Source organism: Natator depressus, chromosome 7 (assembly GCF_965152275.1).
Source record: "Natator depressus isolate rNatDep1 chromosome 7, rNatDep2.hap1, whole genome shotgun sequence".
NCBI classification, from domain to species: domain Eukaryota; kingdom Metazoa; phylum Chordata; order Testudines; family Cheloniidae; genus Natator; species Natator depressus.
This window is the reverse complement of record NC_134240.1, coordinates 118694271-118714773: the sequence shown is the minus strand read 5'-3', so window position 1 is coordinate 118714773 and position 20503 is coordinate 118694271. Positions and strand designations below refer to the sequence as shown.

The 20503-nt window shown below is 45.6% G+C and overlaps 1 protein-coding gene across 4 annotated transcripts in view; it reads right to left on the bottom strand.

The window, feature by feature from the left end:
- Positions 1-20503, bottom strand: part of SH3PXD2A (SH3 and PX domains 2A) — a 369953-nt gene that overhangs the window by 173690 nt on the left and 175760 nt on the right. The window contains exon 1 of one of the 4 annotated variants that reach the window (XM_074959418.1): positions 6522-6617. The exons of the other annotated variants lie outside the window; for them this stretch is intronic. Coding sequence (XP_074815519.1) covers positions 6522-6523 — 2 coding nt within the window. The 5' untranslated portion in view covers positions 6524-6617. Of the gene's footprint in view, positions 1-6521; positions 6618-20503 lie in introns of those variants that run through there. 4 annotated transcript variants of the gene reach the window in all.

The following is a 20503-nucleotide window of genomic DNA, read 5'->3' as shown; positions in this document are numbered from 1 at the left end:
AAAGGAAATCTGGTGGTTTACACCAACAGAAGGCAGTCTCACTTTACCATTCTTCCCCACACACACACACACACCCCCCTACTATGGCATTGGGGTGCTAAATATTCTGCACGACTAGCAACATATGTTATGCTCAAACACACTGTAGATCACAGAATCATAGATTAGGGTTGGAAGGGACCTCAGGAGGTCATCTAGTCCCACCCCCTGCTCAAAGCAGGACCAATCCCCAACTAAATCATCCCAGCCAGGGCTTTGTCAAGCCGGGCCTTAAAAACCTCTAAGGATGGAGATCCCACCACCTCCCTAGGTAACCCATTCCAGTGCTTCACCACCCTCCTAGTGAAAAAGTTTTTCCTAACATCCAACCTAAACCTCCCTCACTGCAACTTGAGACCACTGCTCCTTGTTCTGTCATCTGCTACCACTGAGAACAGCCGAGCTCCATCCTCTTTGGAACCCCCCTGCAGGTAGTTGAAGGCTGCTATCAAATCCCCCCTCACTCTTCTCTTCTGAAGACTAAATAACCCCAGTTCCCTCAGCTTGTCCTCGTAAGTGATGTGCCCCAGCCCCCTAATCATTTTTGTTGCCCTCCGCTGGACACTCTCCAATTTGTCCACATCCCTTCTGTAGTGGGGGACCCAAAACTGGATGCAGTACTCCTGGTGTGGCCTCACCAGTGTCGAACGGAGGGGAATAACCACTTCCCTCGATCTCCTGGCAATGTTCCCACTAATGCAGCCCAATATGCTGTTAGCCTTCTTGGCAACAAGGGCACACTGTTGACTCATATCCAGCTTCTCGTCCACTGTAATCCCCAGGTCCTTTTCTGCAGAACTGCTGCTTAGCCAGTCGGTCCCCAGCTTGTAGCAGTGCATGGGATTCTTCCGTCCTAAGTGCAGGACTCTGCACTTGTCCCTGTTGAACCTCATCAGATTTCTTTTAGCCCAATCCTCCAACTTGTCTAGGTCACTCTGGATCCTAACCCTACCTGATCTAGTCAGGATCATTAGATGTTTCTTATGTTCCTAAACATTTGACTTTTCAGGCTTGGGAAAAGTTCAGCCGACTAAATGGGTCACCTTAAAAGCTGCTTAAAAGCAATGGTATAATCCATCCTATTCTGATCCCCATTCCCTCTCCAAAGCTCTTCGTAAGCTGTAACAGGTGTCATCCTCCCAGCCTCTGCTACCTGCATGTCTAAAGCTGAGATTGCAGGTCTGCACTTTAATGCAACAGCAGATTATACAAGACACACAGAGGGTCACACATGTGCATATCACATGCATAGACTGGAGGCCAGACTCTGGAGATTTTCACTGTCTGCCTATTAAATATTTCACTCAAAAGGCCGGATGCCATTTCATCTGCCCCAGTTGCCCCGATGCTTGTCAGATCCCACCTATCTGTAGGAGAAAGAAATCCACAACACACCTACCCTTCGGCCCCACTGCTCTCCCTCTCCCTCCAGCCCAGTCCTCCTCACAGGGTCCTGAGGTTACAGATGGGGTCCTATCCTGCAGAGAGTTAGCTGACCCCTGTTTCTCTGCCCTACCAACCTAGGGCCATGAATCCACTATTTTTATCCCTTCCACATGAAGAAGCGTAAGGGTTCCTATAACTTTTGGATGGCCGGAGACCTGCAGCTGCACACAGGCGGGGGCTAGGTGGAGGTAGCAGCATCGCTTTGAATGGAAACAGTGGATTGAAGCATCGCTGGGTTGAGCGAGGGCCGGGGCGGGGGAAGCTTTCTGAGCCGCACAGTCAGCTCTTTGCAATGCTTCTGTTCAGCGAGGAGCTCTGCACAGGCAGGTTCAAACTCTTCCTGCAGGTCAAAGCAACTACCAAAAAAAATGTGGAAAACAGGATGCAGAGCGCAACACTGAGCTAAGCTGAATAATAAGCCAGCCCCACCTACTGCTCCAGGGAGTCCAAAGACATAGGGAGGAATTTATCCCTGGGGTCACTCCCCTGACATCAACAGAGCTACCTCCAGGATGAGTCTGTCCCAGAACTTACGCAACTCCCCTGAGATGGTTGACTTCATCACACTGAGCACCTTGCAGCAAGAAGGGAGAGTCAAAGCAATTTGCTGTAAAATCTACTCTGAGTTCCAGGCTTTGTTGATACCAATTGCAGCTGAAATTCACCACTGTGCAGAGGAAGCACAAGGCCTGTGCAGCTCAGAAGTCTCAGTTATATCCTCCTGGTGTCCTTCTTTGAGAACTTAGGGAGTGCACAGTGTTTCTGCTGGCTCTGCCCTGGGGCAGACCTCAGATTCCTACTTTACTTAACTCCAACCAGCAATGCAGAACTGAGTCTGCCAATGTCTCGTCTGCGCTAGCCAATCAAAACCAGAATAACGCACCTGGTTGTGCACATCTGTGCTTCCAATAGCTCACGTTGATCTATCTACTGGACATCAGTAAGCTCAGGTCAAATAGAGGACTCAAAAGTGAAAGGACTCTTAGCACAAACTGTCAGCATATAAGAGACCCAGTTTATTTATGTTTTAGAGGTATATTGTGGGCACTGAACCCCCCCCCCCACACACACACACACACACTAAATCCAGTGGGCACTGGTTTGAAAGATTCTACCAGTTTTAATGAAATCCCCCCTTTGAGAGATCAGGAACCCAGAGTCTTGTTTAGACCAATGGCACCCTTTAAGGGGACCGACCCAAGCGTATATAAGACAAATCTGTGCCAGTGTGCTAGATCCACCAGTCTAGTCTGGAAAGCACAGTGGTGAGAGCAGGAAATGGGGACTAGAGATTCCTAGGTTCTACTCCAAGCTCTGAAATTGACCCATGGTATCACCTCAAAAAGGCCAAACTCTCCTGGCTGAGATTGTGCCTCTTTTGGAAAACCCAATGCAAAGGCCAGGAAACTCAGTGAGTTCCCCTTACCAAGTTCCCTCAGAATTCTTCCAATGGGGAGCAGGATTTGCCCTCTGCAAATGAGCATGGTGTTTGGCTACACAGATCTCCAGAATTTCAGGGGAATTAAAGCCAGGGCATCCATCTTATTCCAGCCTTGTGTCTACATACTGGCTTCACAGCCTATAGGGGCTATACTGTCAGGGAGTCCTCAGTCAGCTACTGCTCCCAGACACCAGTTCTAAGGGAGTTTCACAGCACAAAGAGACTCTGCAGATAAGTTAATGCAAACTAAGGGGACAAATGTCAACATGCTTCTCCACATACTCACTTGGAGACCTCCTCTTCTCTCTTAACCCAAAGATCCAGGACCCCATGAGGAGCACCCCACAGAGACAGATCACTAGAGTTTTTCAACTAATTTTTTTTTCCATTTTTTCCATCCAAATTGAAAAAATTAAAATTTTCAGTGTTCATTTTTTCTCTCCTTTCTGCCTCCCCGCTTCTCTGAGACAAATTGATAAAAAGAGGGAAAAGGGAGGAAAAGAAGGGGGAAAGGAAACATAAAAAATGAAAACCCAAAATTTTCAAAAACAAATGATATAATTTTTCCTGAAAACCAAAAATTATTCCTTTCCAATAACCGTCACACAAAATTGCATGAAGTTTCTCTTAATTAAAAAATTTTAACCATTTTTTGTCTACATGCACAAATTACTAGGGCCCAATCTACTGTTCCATGACTCAGTTTACTCACCTCTAAACAGGGAAGGAAAAGGTACTTATTTCCCAGGGGGGTTTCACTAATTAACATCTCCAAAGCCTTTGGAGATTTGATAAATACTTTACCTCTTCATCCAAGTACATCAAAGCACTATTCAGATAGTGAATTATTAAACCTTACAACCCCCATGTGAGTTACAGTGAGTGCTATTATAACCCATGCCTGCTTGGTGTGGTGCTGTGTCCCCCTCTAGGGGCACCAATAGATGAATGAGTCTGCTACAGCCTTTGCTAAGAGCCATGTGGCTTTTAGCTCATGTATTTAGCTTCAGAGGTCCCAGGTTTGATTCCACCCACCGATGACCGGGATCTGTCAGTGTTACCCTATCATCCGTGTTTCCCAGATGGCATCATTTAGGTGCTCACAGATTCTGGAGGGACAAATCCTGGAGGGACCATTATGATTTAGTCTGACCTCCTGTAGGGCACAGACCATAGAACTTCCCCAACGTTAAGCAACTGCCATACAGTGTAAGGAATGATATGAGTGCAACTATGCGTGTTATCATTCTGCATGCTCCCAGATTAGACCGCGGTATTGCCATAACCAATTATAATACGCACCTTAATTTCAGCCAATGCTCTTACTGAAGGATGGTATGGAGACTGAACAGGAGAGAAAGGAAAGCATACAGTGCATTTTACATTTAAAGCAACTGCAAAAGCAGGGTTTTTTTTCCATTTCTTTATTAGTTAGCTATCTGTTCACCCACCTGACATTTGATCCACTAGAGCAAGTGTATTTGATGCAGGTCTAGAGAGTCAGTCAGTCCACCCCAGCTGTGCCCTTCATCAGCCATGGAAACTTTCAGCAAACACACACAGAGCTATGTCAGCTGGCCTGACCCTGATCTCATGGCCATCCTGGGCTAGGCAAGCATCAACCTGAGATTCCTGCTTTTAAACGGAACTTTGTTTTATTATTTGCTCTTACTCCCCTGTCCCCCCTATCTCCATCTGTCTTTTTCATCCATTTGTGCCCACATGAAATCCCAGTGACTTCAACAGGTCTCCGCATGGGTGCAGTGGTCTGTCCTCATGTTGTACATTGCAGGATTGGGCCATATGTGGTGTGCTCTTTGGGGCAGGGAGTGTCTCCTTCGTTGATTGTCTACGTGGTCCCTTGCACAACGGGGCCCTGATCTTTAAGTGGAGTTCCTACCTGCAATCATATCATCAATCTCTTTCACATCACTGTAAGTCCTTTAAGTCAATGGGGTTGCTCCACACTGGTATGAGATCAGAATCTTACCTCAAAGGCACCATCATAAGGGGATATAAATGAGGGCAGAACCTGGCCCTTTATATGGGAGTTTCAGAAAGGAAAGAAGTTCACTGCTAGGAATTCTGGACTGAATTCTGAACAGTGTAATCCTTTGGGTCTTAATTCCACCCACATCAAACGTTAGCGCAAACAGCATTTCAACAACAAAATGCTCGGTGCCACCAACAGCTTTCAAGCAGCACCACGAAACTCATCCCTAAAGCACCAACAATTGCTGCCTTATTTCTAATGATTCCCTTGGAGGCGCTTGTGTATCTCAGCTAAATGCAGTAACACAGAATTACACTTATTCAGACCATATGTATAAGTGCAGCAAGAGCCCGTAAAAGCTTAACCAGCACAATAAACATTTGGAAAAGCACCATGACCAGATTTATGGTCCTTGGACACCTACCAACATGACCCACCAGGATTAGATACTTAGGTTTTCTGATGTAAGCAAAAAGTAAATAACTCCCCCCACCTCCCTTTCCACTCTGCAATGGACCCCCAAAGCCCAATCCTGCATTGGAATATCACGTTTTTTCCATCTTTTCTGATTCTTCAAATGTGCTCATTGAAATTGTGCACACAGAGCAGGTCCTGGCAAGCAGGAATTTATTTAGCACCCAGGACTCCAAACCCACATCCCAGAACATACAATAAAACAAAGGGAAAAAACGGAAGACAAATAAGACCCTCGATTTCCACTAAAGGAAGGATTAACCTTGCTGCAGAAAGGGAGCTGGACTCTGCCAAATTCAAGCTGATTTTCAGCGCTAGTTCACCAGCATAAGAGCAAAGGGGTAACTTCAATGCCACATACTGAAATGGAGTTCAGGATGATGGTGGGATGGGGTGGCTGCAAAATCATGTTATTCCATCCCCGAGAAGCTGGAGTTGTTAAATCTTGAATGTTTATTTAAACAAAGCAATTTGGGTTAAAAGGACAACTATGGAGTTGTGAGAAACAAAAGTTACTGTCATTCCCCACACAGAAGACACGGATTCCCAATCATTCCCCAGATTACTCAAGCATTTGCTCACCCACTTTTCCTCTCCTTTATGTTTCATAAAAGTTGTGATTAATAATAAAAATATTTCACACTTATACAGCACCTTTCAGCCAAGGAAAGTGCTTCACAAATGGGAATTAATACAGCCCAGAGCATCCCTGTGAAGCATGTATTATGATCCCCCTAACAACGGGGGAAAACCTCAGACACAGATGGGTTGAACGACATACTCTGGGTCACACAAGCAGATCACTGGCTGTGCTGAAAAAGGAACTGAGGAGTCCTGGCTCCCCATCTCTTGTTCTAACCACACTTCTCTGTTAAAAGTGTCTGGGGCTAGACCTTCTCTATAGATGTTAAATGAAAAAGGCATGAGAGGAGGGCATATGAGACTGCTTTTAAGAGATTTGCCCCATTCATTGAGACAAAAGAGATAGAGTAACTGAGTGTTCAGGTCTGAGGGAGTGCCTCACCGCCCACACATACCCTCCCTGAAAATGTTTTTACAAGTTTAAGACAAGCCACTACATAAAGTTACACAAAAGGAAGACTTAAGTATGACGACAGCTTTACTTACATGAGGCTCAGGGCATGAAGCTGTCCTCGTTGTTAAAGAACCAGCTCAGAAGCACTGCACTGCTTTGCTTATTAAAATGCACAAAAAGGCTATTTGTGTTTATTCGCTGTTTGGGGAGGTGGGCTGTGCATTTCAGCAGAGAACAAAGCCTACATGCAACATTTCATTCTCCCTCCCACTTCTGTTTTTCAGAATCAGGGGCAGATTACATAGGCAAGGCTTGGAATCAGAGCCAGTGATAACAGCTGAAGACAAAGTGGGTCCTGTGGGAGTAATGGATGCAATGAAGTAAGGATTAGGAATGTGTGGAAAACCTAGCACACCAAAGAAAAGCCTTACCAAATCTTAAGGGGGAGGCCAGCAAGGTGAAGATCTGCCAGAAGCAGATGTGTTCGTGTTTACAGATCACCAGGCATGACAAAGTTAGAGATGGGGAGCACAGAGTTTTGGGAGTAGGGAGGAAGAGAAGAAAGCAATGTGCATTTTCCATACCCGTAAGGAGTCCCAAATCTAAAACCAGCAAGCTAACTACAGATGAACCTGACCACTAGGGAAGGTTTGGATCCAGGTCCAAACCACACAGCTGCCTTCTATTGCTAGTCAACAAGTAGCCACCCCCCACACAGTCCCTTCATGGCCAAAGATGTCTCTGCAGTCCTCTACCTCTGTTTCCCCCCTTCAGGGCCCCTTAAACACACCACACACAAACTCTTAAGTTTAGCAACAAGTCTCCCTGGGGCTGGATTTATTAACATAACAAAATACTCAACATAAACGTTCTCAACTCCCCATCAAGTAGCTGCTCTCACTCTTCCTACTGGAGGTCTCCCAGCCTTCCTTGCCTGTAGCCTCTTCCCTGAAAACTCAGGATTCCCTGCTAGAGCCTACTTGCTCCCAACACCCATGCCCTCTGCTTAGTCCTCCCTGAGCATCTCCCAGCTTTGCTCTGTTAGGGAAATCACCTGACTCCTACTCAGGTGTGTCTACTTAGTAACTAAGGTTGGCCTGCCCCAGGACTCTAGCCCTTAAAGGGGCAAGCCATTGTTGTGTTATAAGGCTCAACCCAAAACTCCACATCAAACCGCGGGAACGTGAGGTTCTGAAAATTGCAGCTCAGGGACATGTCAAAAGTTAACTGCAATTAAGGAGCTCATCAGTCACAGACATAAGGAATAAGTTATCTGGGAAGGCAGCAGAAGCAGAGTGCAAACAAGATCAAGAGAGACCTAGAACAGACTCCGGAGAATGACCTGGAGATGGAATGTTCTGGTGGAAAAGCAGGAAGTTAGACTTAGTCGGCATGGCCCTTTCTTTGGTTAATTTCTTACATACTTATAAACCTTACAAGATACTTAAGCACGATGAGGAGCTGGATGGAATCTGCACTCGGACCCATACATACTTATTTTTGTGAGCTGAAATACATAGCTTAGGCTCCGTAAGAATCTTATCCTCCCAAAGTGTGCTGCACTCCAGGTGCACGTCCAGCATGTTTCAGGTGCTGGCATACCATAAAGGAAAAGTGGCCACATGGGGAAAGTTCTGATTTCTCCTGTGCAGCTAATTGAAGTTCATCTAAGGAGAGTAAACTAACTGCAACTTTAGGTGAGGTCGTTTGCACTTTCACAGTTTTGTGGGATGAGTAACCCATAGGGTAATATATATCTGTTAATGTAAAGGTCCTCCTGTGAACACTTGCACTCAAGGAGTGTCTGTGTTTATTTGGAAGAAAGGTGGATTAGTGGTAAAGCAGAGGACTTAGGGGACTTGAGTTCTAGTCCCATGCTGACCTTGCATAAGATACGGAACCTCTCTGGACATCACTTTGACCAACTACAAAATGCTCACAACATTATGGTTAACTTGACTCTCTCCTATGGTTGTATATCAGGGAGCCAACCATTTAGCCCTGAGTGTTGTTTAACCTGACCACTTACATGGATAACTATTCAAACAAAGGAGAGTAAATTTAACAGCCCTAATCTGATGGAACTAGTAGTCAAGACTCCTACCTTGTATTCCTAGCTCTGCCAATTACTTGCTTTCTGACCTTTTGGTAAGTCACTTTACCTCCCAGGGCTTGTGCTTCCCCACCTGTAAAATGGAAATAATATTCCACTATCTCAGAGGCAGGCTGGGAGAATTGATTCCTATTTGTGATTCATATTTGTAAAGTGCTTTGAGATCCTTGGATGGAAGGGCAGTGGAGTATTAATATTATTATTGCTATTGCATGAGTCACATAATGCTTCCTTTCCAGTATTATTCTCAGGAACAATCCCTGGGAAGATTTTGGTTTCACAGAACAACAAAAAATGTTTTTTTGGCAGCTGGTGGCAAGAATAATCCTGTTCCCTTATGTTTTGTGCTATTTAAAGGGAAACTGTACTTATTTTAGAAAGAGCAGCTCTCTGCACTTTCAAAAGACAAGTCATCATGAAGAAACTCAGAAAGATACATTGGACTTCATTTTATGGTATCCTTGGACATTTCTGAGTTAAGGCAAACTGTGGGTGAAGTGTTCCTTTCAGCTGGCTCACAAAACCATCAATGACAAAACACAGCAAAATCCCTTAGAAGTAAGCAATAAGATTTGTAATGACTTTCAACTACAGCACGTTCGTTGCAGGTCGTGTGGTTGCAGAAGGAGCAAGTCAGCACAGCATTTCAACTATAGGGGGCAGTGTTTTGTGCCATGTTCCACTTACATCAGACAAGCTTTTGAGGCTGTGATTATATGGAGAGTGTTTGACGCTGCGTGCTCATAATAAGTGCAGGAATAACATTCTAATCAGAGGAGGGGGTTTTTAAGAAGTAACTGGGGTTGCCACTGCACTAATATCATTTGGCTCTGTATAATGAGCAACAACTGATGGCTGCGGATTTTAGGCAAATGAAATGCATGTTAAATGTGATGTAGGAAACCAATAATTCTATATCACTTGTAGTTTATGCAATCCCTGTTGACTTAAGTGAGATTGCATGGACGGAAATGATGGTGAAATCTGGCCTACAAAGGATTTCTACAAACTATAGAGAAGATTCGGTTCTACAATAACACCAGGAGGGTAGGAGGTGGGGGGAAGGGAATGAGGTGTACGTTTAACGAACAAATCAAAACCTTTTCTCCCTGATACTTGGTGAATGCCTCCAGCATATGGTCTGGAGAAGGCAGACCGTGAACTTCTTTTCTCCCAGTTTCATTGCGCAAGCACCGGGGGATGTTCAAGTCAATGGAAAGGTAGCATATTCAGTACTGACAAAAGCAAATACTTTTTCACACGGTGCATAATTAAACTGCAGACCCCATTACCACAACAGGTTATAAAGGCCAACACTTTATGAAGATTCAAATAGGGATTGGATGTTCATATGTTTAACAAGATTATTCAGGGTTATAATTATTATTTAATTGCAGTAGCACCTAAAGGCCCCAGTCACAGACCAGGACCCTACTGTGCTAGGCACTGTACAAACACAGGACAAAAAGATGGTCCCAGCCCTAAGATACTTACAATCTAAACTTAAAACAAGAGACAACAGGTAGAGACAGACAGGGGAACACAAGGAAACGAGACGATATCAGTCTGCATGAGGGGATTCTCAGCACACTGGTCGCCTGACCGTTTTCGAGTTTTGTGTAGACATCACATCAAAGGAAAGTTTGAAGGAGGGATTTGAAAGACAAACATGAGTTACTTTTGAGAATGTCTATGGGGAATTCATCCCAACCACGAGGAGCAGCATGGGAGGGAGCATCTAGGTGCTTGTTTGAAAATGTAACGAGGAAGGTTGGCATCATGAGCCAATCAGAGGTAGGAGTCAACATCTTGATTATGAATGAAAGAGGATAGGGAGGGTGGGGATAGGCTGTGAAGAGCCTTGGAAATAAAGACAAGTACTATAACAGTTCATGCTAACATGGGAGGCAGATAAAATCTCATGATCTATGGCTTAAACCTGTCTCTAACTCATAGGGCTCAGAATGAGACCCTCATGGGGATCAGATTATCCCACATTTCCCAGCCGTGAGGTTTCTTGCGCCTTCTGCTAAAGCATCTTGAAGCTAGACACTGTAGGAGGATTCTGAACTAGATGGATCATGAGTCTGATCCAGTCTGACAATTTCTGTGTTCCTATGAGTTTACCTTGGGTTCTCACAGCACAAACTTTGGTGGCCGCACTCTTGCTGGTGGGTGCTCTGACAAATTTTCCTAAAATAATTATCTGTAGTAAAAACAAATAAATATGCACATATACGTGTCCAAATCATTGTCATTTATTTATGTAGGGATTTTTTTTTTAAGACTCAATAATAAAAATAATGTACAGCTGTATTTTGGTTCCCCTGGCCCTGGCCCCCAATAGATCCCCCTAGTCCCCACTGCATCGTCTGGCCTCCCATTGCCCCTTGGGGCCCCGCTGCTTTTCCCCCATTGCTCCAAGCTCTCTTCTGTGGCCTCACACCCCAGGCTCACTCCACTCCTTGCCTCTTGACCATGGTGCCTTCTGAAGCCCCGCCACCCTGGACTGATGCCCAGAGTGGGAGCTCTGGCTGGAGTGGGAGGGAGCCGGGGGGCTGAAGCCCAGAGCCCTGCCACCCCGGGTGGCTGAAGCTCAGAGTCCCACAGCTAGAGTCCCAAGGCCAAAGAGGGGGGGTGTTTGAAGTGGACGAGGGTGGCAGAAGCCTGTCTCGGACAGAAATTCGGGTGGGGGGAAGAGGAATAGGGTGCAGCCTGTCCCCAGAGCCTCCAGCTGAATCAGGGGAGGAGGGCTGAAGCCCTCCCCTGGAGCCCCTGGGTGCTGCAGGGAGGGGCCACTGCTTTGCCCCCTCCCTGATCTCTGTCCAGGAGGCTGTTGTGGCCGGAGGAAAACCCCCTGGTGGCCGCATTTGAGAAATGCTCATCTGCAATCACACAGGGAGGGGCAAGGTGAGATTGGTGTCATTTGAAATACCTATCAGTGTCTGTATATCTATATATATCTGTCTACTTATACCCGTACCTATATAACAGGGAGTAAACCACCGCTCACACTTAGCCCAGAGTTTGACATCACCTGCATCCTGCATGATGCAACAACAGGGTTTTCAGTGGCATGAAACTGACATGTTATCTATGGTGACCCCTGAGTACCTGAGGAATTTAGAAGCACAAGTTCCATTGAAATTCAATGGGACTTGTGCTCCTATATCCCTTAGGTACTTTTGAAAATCTCCCCCATTATAGTTTTCAGTATTCTTTTAGGTGTGTTGGTCCCAGGATATCAGAGAGACAAGGTGGCTGAGGTAACTACCTTTTACTGGACCAATTTCTGTTGGTGAGAGAGACAAGCTTTCGAGCTACACAGAGCTCTTCTTCAGGGCTGGAAAAAGTACTCAGGCCTGGTCTACCCCAGGAAATTAGGTCAGTTTAACTATGTTGCTCAGGGGTGTGAAAAATCCACACCCCTGAGCGATGCAGTTAAACTGACCTAACCCAGAGTGCAGAGAGGTCTCCTGTCAACCTAGCTACTGCCTCCTGGGGAAGTGGAGTACCTATGCCGGCAACAGGACTCCTCCTGTTGGCGTAGGTAGGGTCTAACCGGAAGCGCTACAGTGGTGCTGTTGTAGTCGTTTACCTGTAGGCATACCCTCAGAGTGTCACAACTAAACAACAGGTGGAATAAATTGTTTAGCGTAAGTAGTAACTCATATTCTACAAGACCATTCAATGTGAAGTGGCCCGTTGACACCTCTCCAGTCACAGGACAAAAAAGGAGGGCTGGTGGGTTACAGATTGTTGTAATAAGCCCTAAATCCAGTGTCTTTTTTAAGACCATGATTTTTAGAGTCAAGCAAAGTTCTGAATTTAAGCTCCCAGGGTCTCGTCAGAGGGCCTTGTGTAGGTTTTCTCTTGAAGATGAGGACGGAGAGGTCAGCTAGAGAGTGACTGCTTTGTGAGAAGTGTTCACCCACGGGAGACAGGGTGTTTTTGTCTTTTATCATTTGCCTGTGTGAATGCATTTGAGAGCACGGTGATTGTCTGGTTTCACCCATGGGGTTGTTACTGGGCACTTAGGGCACTGGAAGAGGTACCCCACATGTGGAGATAGGCATGTGTAGGACCCAGGGATCTTAGCATGTTTGTTGTGGAGGGGAAACAGCCCCTCCTGGTTGCTGTGGGCTGCTATGGCACCAGGCCCAGGACCTGAGAGCAGTGAGACTTTCTCCAGGTGTGCTCTCAGTGCTAACCCTGCTGGCGCCCAGGCAGGTGGAACCGAAGAAGGAAGCTGCCTGGCTGGAATGCAGAGAGGTCAGAATTGGGGACAGTGAGGGGAATGACATGGGCAAAGGGGGTTGCAGGAGCCAGACTGTGGAGGTCAGCCAAAGCGTGGGGTAGGGTTGGGCAGAAGAGGAGGGGAGGTGGCTGGCGTTTGGGGGCACATAGGCACAAACAAGGGAGGGAAGGAGCCAGGCGATGGCGGTGTTGGATAGTGGCTGGTGGGGCAGGGAAGCAGGAGCCAGGCGATGGGGGTGTTGGACAGTAGTTGCGGGGGGGCAGGAGCCAGGCAATTGGCATGTTGGATAATAGCTGGGGATGGAGGGGCCAGGACCCTGGGTGTGTGGATAGGAAGACCGGAAGGGTGGGGGGCAGGAGCATGGACAACCTTAATTCTGGCATTTCCTAACTTCTGAGTACTTGCCTTTGAAACCTTAACTTTCTTTTAGCACAGGCTTTCAGAGGTGTTAGAGATATACACCCAGCACACCAAACAGACAGAGACACACATGAATACAAACCACAAAGTTCAGACCCATTTCTGAATTCCTCCCAAATTTGGATGTGTTTTGATCTGGGCTCATCTCAAACTCACACCCGAACTCTGGATGATGAACTCGTTAAGAGATTGATCGGTGTTAACACGCGCTGGTGGCATTTGTTCGAGTTACTCCCTCTAATAAGGATAACAATGGGCTGGAAATCTACTCCACCAGTATACTGGGTAGATCTGTCCCACACAAAACAGTCAGCTGGGACCTGTTAACCAAATCATCCCTTGTTGTTCCATTCACTTTCAAGAGATAATGACAGGGGTTTTTGGGGTGTCCTAAATAAAACAAAATAGCTTTGCACGAGGGTAAATACAGAAGAGTAAATGTGCTTTAGTTTGTCTATAATATTAACAGGGTGATTATGTAATTTATTTGGCTCATATATGGAAAGACTCTGGTTCTAGGACTGGATGGGATTTTCCTTGAAGTCACCTGAACTGTATGAGTTATTTTCCTGGCTCACCCCAAAACAACGTGGTTTGCTTTCTGAAAAGCTAATGTCCAACTGTTGAAATGTTTTGCCAACCAAAACATTGTGGCCTTATCCTGTTTTAATAATCTAAGGCATCAATCTCACCCTCAACAGTCGTTTGATGTATTCTGTACTCTGCTGAAATAAACCCTTCAGACTTCACTTAGCTTGCATTCTGATTGAAAACTAGCACCATGCATCAGGCCGACAGCATTCTCTGTGAAAAATTTAACAGTGCATGGTGGTAACATATATTTATTTCCATGTATTGGGGAGTGAGCAACCACATATTCCAGCCTTTTTTCTTTTTTCCCATTGCTCAGAGATGGGCCTGAGGCCAAAACAGTGCTGCTAAGCTTGTTTTCTATTTAAAGCATTCATTTTTATTAATAACCCTTTACAGCCTACACACCAGCAGTGCGGGAGTTGCATTTCCGTGTTATGTCATCATGAACCATTATGTATTTAATTCCTGTACCCACAAACCCACATGGACGTCATTAAACACGTACCATACAATATTAAAACTGTGTTCTATAAAGTGCAATTAAAAAAATAAGATCTATGAAGTGTAGATCTTTTCCCCCTAAGGTCATGGGAAAATGAAGAGGTAGGCAAGTGAGAGGAGACTCTGTGGGGCAGCAGGTTAGCTCACCAACTTTCCCTGTCTGGGGATCTACATTCTAGTCCTCCTCATGTCACAAGTGAAAATTAATTACCCTATAAACTCTTCAAAGCAGATATAACAAATCTGTGTTATATAGCTCGTTGCTATATAAATCACACATGGAGTATTGGGACAAGAACCTTGGTCCTTTTATTCCAATAAATAAATAAGGCCTCTACCATGCTTCCCACTAATGGAAGCCTCCAATAGTGGGAAATAATAGCAGGCTTCTTACCGTCTCTATGGGCCAGCTATTTAGAGAGCACCATCATACACCCAAGTCCAGTACACCATGCAGCGACCTTGCATTGTAGAGTGCCAAGCGTGATGTTGGTGTTAGACTCTGGAGAAGGTTTTAACAATGGTTTCCAATGCAATGCTAAACATGCCCTTGGCTATGCTTGCAGCTAAATTTTGTTCAGCACTCATTATCAGCAATGGGTGAGTTTCATAGTGCAGACAAGGGTTGAGATGAAGGTTATGAACTGTTACAGTACTGTAGCATTTCCACAGAAACCCCCCCAGCATCCTCCCCTTTCCTAGCCACCAGGGAGGGACTGGCTTCTCATCTGGGTTTGACCCTAATCAGCAGGCTTCAGCCACCTGTTTTATTGGTCTTTGTCTCTTATGTTTAGTCCTTTGGCTGTTAGTGTCTGGTACATTTTTTTAAGTCACCTGTGTGGGTGGTTGGGGGCAAGAGGCTGTGTGTGAGGATGAGAGGAAGAGATGGATGGAATTAACTAGAAAAAAAGATTTACAGAAATCCTGGAGAGGAGAAGAAAGAAGAGAGGAAATCCTGGGGGATGAGGCAGAGAACACATTCTGAGGGAAGAAATAGATAGTTGATGGGGTGGAAGGAAAGAGAAAACAGCAGACGTTGAAGACAATGCAGAAAAACATACTTCATTACCTATAACACCACCAGAAAAAGGGGAAGGGGAAGAATTTAAAACACGAGCAAGAGAGATGGAGTCAGTTACATTTTAAAAATGCATATGGGAAGTTATATGACAAAATGTTACAGGTAAACACAATACATAATACACAGAATGTAGCTGTTCTAGTCCTTTGTATTTTAGAGTGTGAAGGGGCATGTGCTACTGAGGACAGTGACCAGCACAGGGAGTTTTCAGTATGGCTAGTAGGCTTGGTCTTTGGGACTAATGGATGCCAAGTGCATTTTTCAAGCTCCCCAACCCCCACACTCACACCAGGGAGATAGAATATTCAATCATTTTGGTGGTGGAGTTTCTCAGACTTATTTTGCAGTTACAAGGATTTTTTTTCAAGGCATGGCCAAATGTTTGTACATCAAGAGAATATACCACCAAGTTGCCCAGCTATTTTCATAAACTTTTCCAGGCCTTCTAGAGAGCTGTCACTTACCTCTTGCCTAACTAATTATTTCAGGCATAAGGTTTTATTTATCGTTAAGCAGGTTTCCTACACAGTGGCTTTATAATCCCAGTTAATCTTGCTACAGTAGAGAAAAAGAAAAGGAATAAACATATATATAATTAAAATGACCTGATTGTGTGTAGTTTCATAAATATTCAGCAATTCTTTAATCTGATTGAGGTTCATTTGCCACTGTCCTTTCATTAAAAAGAAAAGGAGGACTTGTGGCACCTTAGAGACTAACCAATTTATCTGAGCATAAGCTTTCGTGAGCTATCTGATGAAATGAGCTATAGCTCACGAAAGCTTGGTTAGTCTCTAAGGTGCCACAAGTCCTCCTTTTCTTTTTACAGATACAGACTAACACGGCTGCTACTCTGAAACCTGTCCTTTCATTGTTCCTTTTGAAGCCATAGTGATGTATGTGCCTGTTTGACCATCGAATTCTCTATGAATGTGTTGCAAGGGCTAGTTAAAGCAAATGTACTAAAGGGCATTGGTAAGTGATGGTATCCAACACGCTCTGACACCGAATATGGGCACTGTCATTGGTGCTGATTGGTTTCGTGCTTATTATTTTGCCTCAGTGAGCCTGTGTTCTCCTCATGTTAAGATCATTAAGTGAAGATATTTATGCTGTCTCCATTATACAGTTATGAAAAGCATGCATTATTTTTAAAGGTCACCTCAAAAGATTTTTTTAAATTGGGCTTGTGCCCTTTTGGGCTTTTTTATGATGTATTAAGAAGGCCAGAAAAGTTTTTTCACAAAAGCTTTTTTTCCACGCTTGTCTTTAAAAAAAAGACCTTAGATTTATAGGGAGGGTTGAGTTTGTGCTTCCCTGGTTTTATTGCAGGGCCACTTGGGGCTTCCCCTAAAATAGGCATTACAAGAGCGGTCCCCAAACTTTTGAGGGTCACGCCCCTCTTTCTCCCTGTTCACAGCTCCCTGGAGCCAAGCTGTGGCTCCTGGGGGCGGGAGCGGACGGGGTAAGGGACCAAGGCTGGGACCACAGCTGGGGGTGGAGCTGGGAGCAGGGCCGCAGCCAGGACCGATGTTGGCGGCAGGAACAGGAGCGATACTGGGCTGCGGTGGGGGCTGGCAGCTGTGCCTGTGGCCAGGTGTGGCTCTGCTCCCGGCGCCGCCCCCACCCCTTACTTCGGACCGGGAATGGAGCCGCAGCCAGCAGACGAGGCTGGGATTGGAGCTGGGAGCAGAGCCATGCCAAGGCTGGGGACGGGGACGGGGCCAGGCACAGGGCTGGGAGCTGGGGATGTGTCTGGGGGCAGGACCAGAGCAGAGCTAGGAGCAGGGAGGGGCTGGATGGCGCTCCCTCCCTGCTGCCCGTGGGGGCTGGCCCGGGCCCCGCCATGCCCCCAAGACGTTCCTCCACACACACACACCCCGAGCACCCGCTGCACCCCCGGGACATCCCCCTCCCCAAGATTTAGTCAGGGCATATAGTACAAGTCATGGATTGGTCACGGGCTGTGAATTTTTGTTTACTGCCCGTGACCTATCCATGACTTTTACTAAAAATACCCGTGACTAAAACGTAGCCTTAGTAAGTTATACATTTAACTTATGCAGTTTTTTGTGTGTGAAACATCTTATTTAAGTTTGTTTTAAATGAAAATAAAGTAAAAGGTTTTTCTGAGCAAATATTAAGCTGGGCAAAGTACTGTCAAAAAGCAGCATTTGTTTGTGAGAGCCCAAAATTCTCCTCTCTCTGATATTATTTATCCAGTCAGGGGCTAGGGTATATTTGAGCAGTAGGTTGAAGCTCATGAATTTTATGTTTACACCAGAAAAACCAAAACCTTGCTTGTCATCAAACTGCAAGGCTGGAGATTTCCACCAATGGGGATGCTGAACGATCAGGACAATGCTGCAGTGAAAACAGCCACAAGAAGGCAAATGAAAAAAATTAAGTTAAAAAAGTAATAATTACATAACGCACTGGGGACCGTCATTCCTCAAAGTGAATGGGGGAGGGGAAATATCCTTATGATGTTCACTTCATCCCTTGCCTAATAACCCACAGGCACCTAACTTTCCAAGTATCACATTTTTCATACTCTGGAAGCATCACAAAGCATCCTTCATCAGCTTGGCCCTTTGGCAGCTCCCCTCCTCCAAATGCAAATGCTACATCTGGAAAAGGCAAGAACCCTCTCTCTCAAGCCTGAAAGCCTCCTTTTATCTCCTCTCCTCAGCAGAACTCCCACTTCTTTCAACCACTCACTCTAACATACAACTTCATTGAATGGATTCAAGGTTTTCTCCTAAGCTGCTCAGTATCTGCCTCATCTTAAAGCCGCAGCACACACCTTCAGAGCCCGTGCTCTCGAATTCATTCTTGGCTAAACATTTCTAAAACAATGGATATGGATGAGCACTAGACAATGAAGGTTAACAGAGTCGCTTGTGAGGGCTGGAAGGAATTGGCTGGTGTTGCCTGCACTTCCCACCCGCGCCTTGCTCCTCTCACTCTCAGAGATGACACTAATGCATCATGAACATTAATAACAGGGTTACTGTGTACACCACAGAGGCTTGCTCTGTGCATTGTGAGGATCAGGGAAACAATAGATGCTTTTCTGCTGATCTCCTGCTGGAAACATAAAGCCATTTGCAGGCATGCGAATCAGCCTCCTGGTTTTATCCCTGTAACCTCCAGAACCCTTAACTGTAAAGATGGGTATCCTTGTGAAGGAACTAAAGATATAGGCCCTGATTCAGTAAGACACTTAAGCCACATGTGTAACTCGCCAACGGGAATATTAAAGTCACACATGTGCTGAAGTACTTTGCTGAACTGGGGCCAGAAAGGGAAATCTATGTGCATGATTTTTCCCTTTCTTTATTTTTAAGCCATACTGCTGCGCCACACCCCACCCCTCAGCTCATACATCAAATGGAAGGGAAGTACAGCACATTGGTCCACAGTAAGAAGTTAACATGTATCCACATTTATTGTACAATGGCATCTGAGACAGTTCCCTGCTCTTGGAATAGGACACAAGTGAAGTATCTCAGGTATCACTGTGGGAGCCGTGAATAAATGTAGACTTTTTAAATGATAACTGCCCCATCTTCTTATTTATTTTTATTATTAAATATTTATACCATGCCATAAACTCGTACTGCATGTTAAACACACAGGGCTACATGGTACAGTTCTTACCTGTGTTGATGAGCCCTTCAGTGACGCTCATCTACGCAAATAACATTTGCCCACAGCTGCCCGAAATAATATATTATCTAAGTTAGGCAGCACAAGACATTGTGCTGAACCACAGTTCCGGAAAGGGAAGGCAAGAGATGCTTATCACTGAGAAGGTAGGAAGGATGGATTCCTGGAATAAATGGGCTTCAAAGAATGTATAGGAAGAGAGAGGGAGGGTGCTGGGCAGATAGGAGTGTATGTTAGACATAGGGAAGCTGAGAGCAGGAGAAAGAGGAAGGGAGTGGTATGGCAAGAGCAGTGAGAGCTTCTGGGAAAGGAGCGGAGTCTGGAGAGGAAGGCAGAAGTGAGGTTATGTAGTTTCTTGAAGGGGATTGCCAGGAGCAGATGAAAGGATTCAAGGAGAGAGTGGCATGGCTGGAGAAGGGGATGGAAGGGTGTTTCAGGTAGATTGGAAAGGTGAGGGTGGAAAGCAGGTTACGATAATCGCTGAGAGAGATGGACAAGGCAAGGCCAAGGGTTCCGGCGTAGGAACTGGGCGGGCAGTATGGATTTTAGTTATGAGAAAAAGGAAGAAGCAAGAGGATTTAGCTACGGGAGAGAGACTGACAAGCGTGGAGACTGGATTCTTGGTGTAACCCCGGAGCATGTTCAGCAGGAAGCAATAGTTCAAGCTCTTCCCCCAGGCTGCCCCAGAAAGTTTCAGCCCCTTCCCTCGAGGAATCATCTGCAGGGTTGCGGAGTGTTTCAGGTTCTTTGGGCCCACTCACCCTCTGGCCTCTCTGCTAAGCAGAGCCGATAAAAAGATCCAAATTTTGATTTTTCATCAAAAATTTATTTCAACAAAAAACATGAAATGATTTTTTTGCAAAACATTTTCATGAAGAAAATCGCCTCGTTTTTTGACCAGATTTAGAGCTGGTGCACACTGTTCAAATTTCAATGGAAAAAACAAGATGAACTTCACAAAAAATATTCCCATTTTTCAACCAGTTATACCAGGACTAAGACCAGCAACTCCTTTGACATGGGACACTGAGGCCTGGTCTATAGTGTGTGTGGGGGGGTCAATCTAAGTTACACAACTTCAGCTATGTGAATAACGTAGCTGAAGTCGACGTACTTAGATCTACTTACCATGGTGTCTTCACTGCGGTAAGTCGACAGCTGACGCTCTCCCATCGACTCCGCCTGTGCCTCTCGCCCTGGTGGAGTACCGGAGTCGATGGGAGAACGCTTGGCGGTCGATTTATCGTGTCTATCGCTGCCCGACGCTATGGCCGGTAGCGTAGACAAGCCCTGAGGATGGTAACATTTGGTCACTGCTGAACTGAGCTGAATTCAAACCAGTGACAGGCTCCATACCTCCTGAGTCATCCAGGCCCCCCCATGCACAACTGGATGGACTTAAAATTAACAACTCTCTATTTCATCCTGTCCCTTC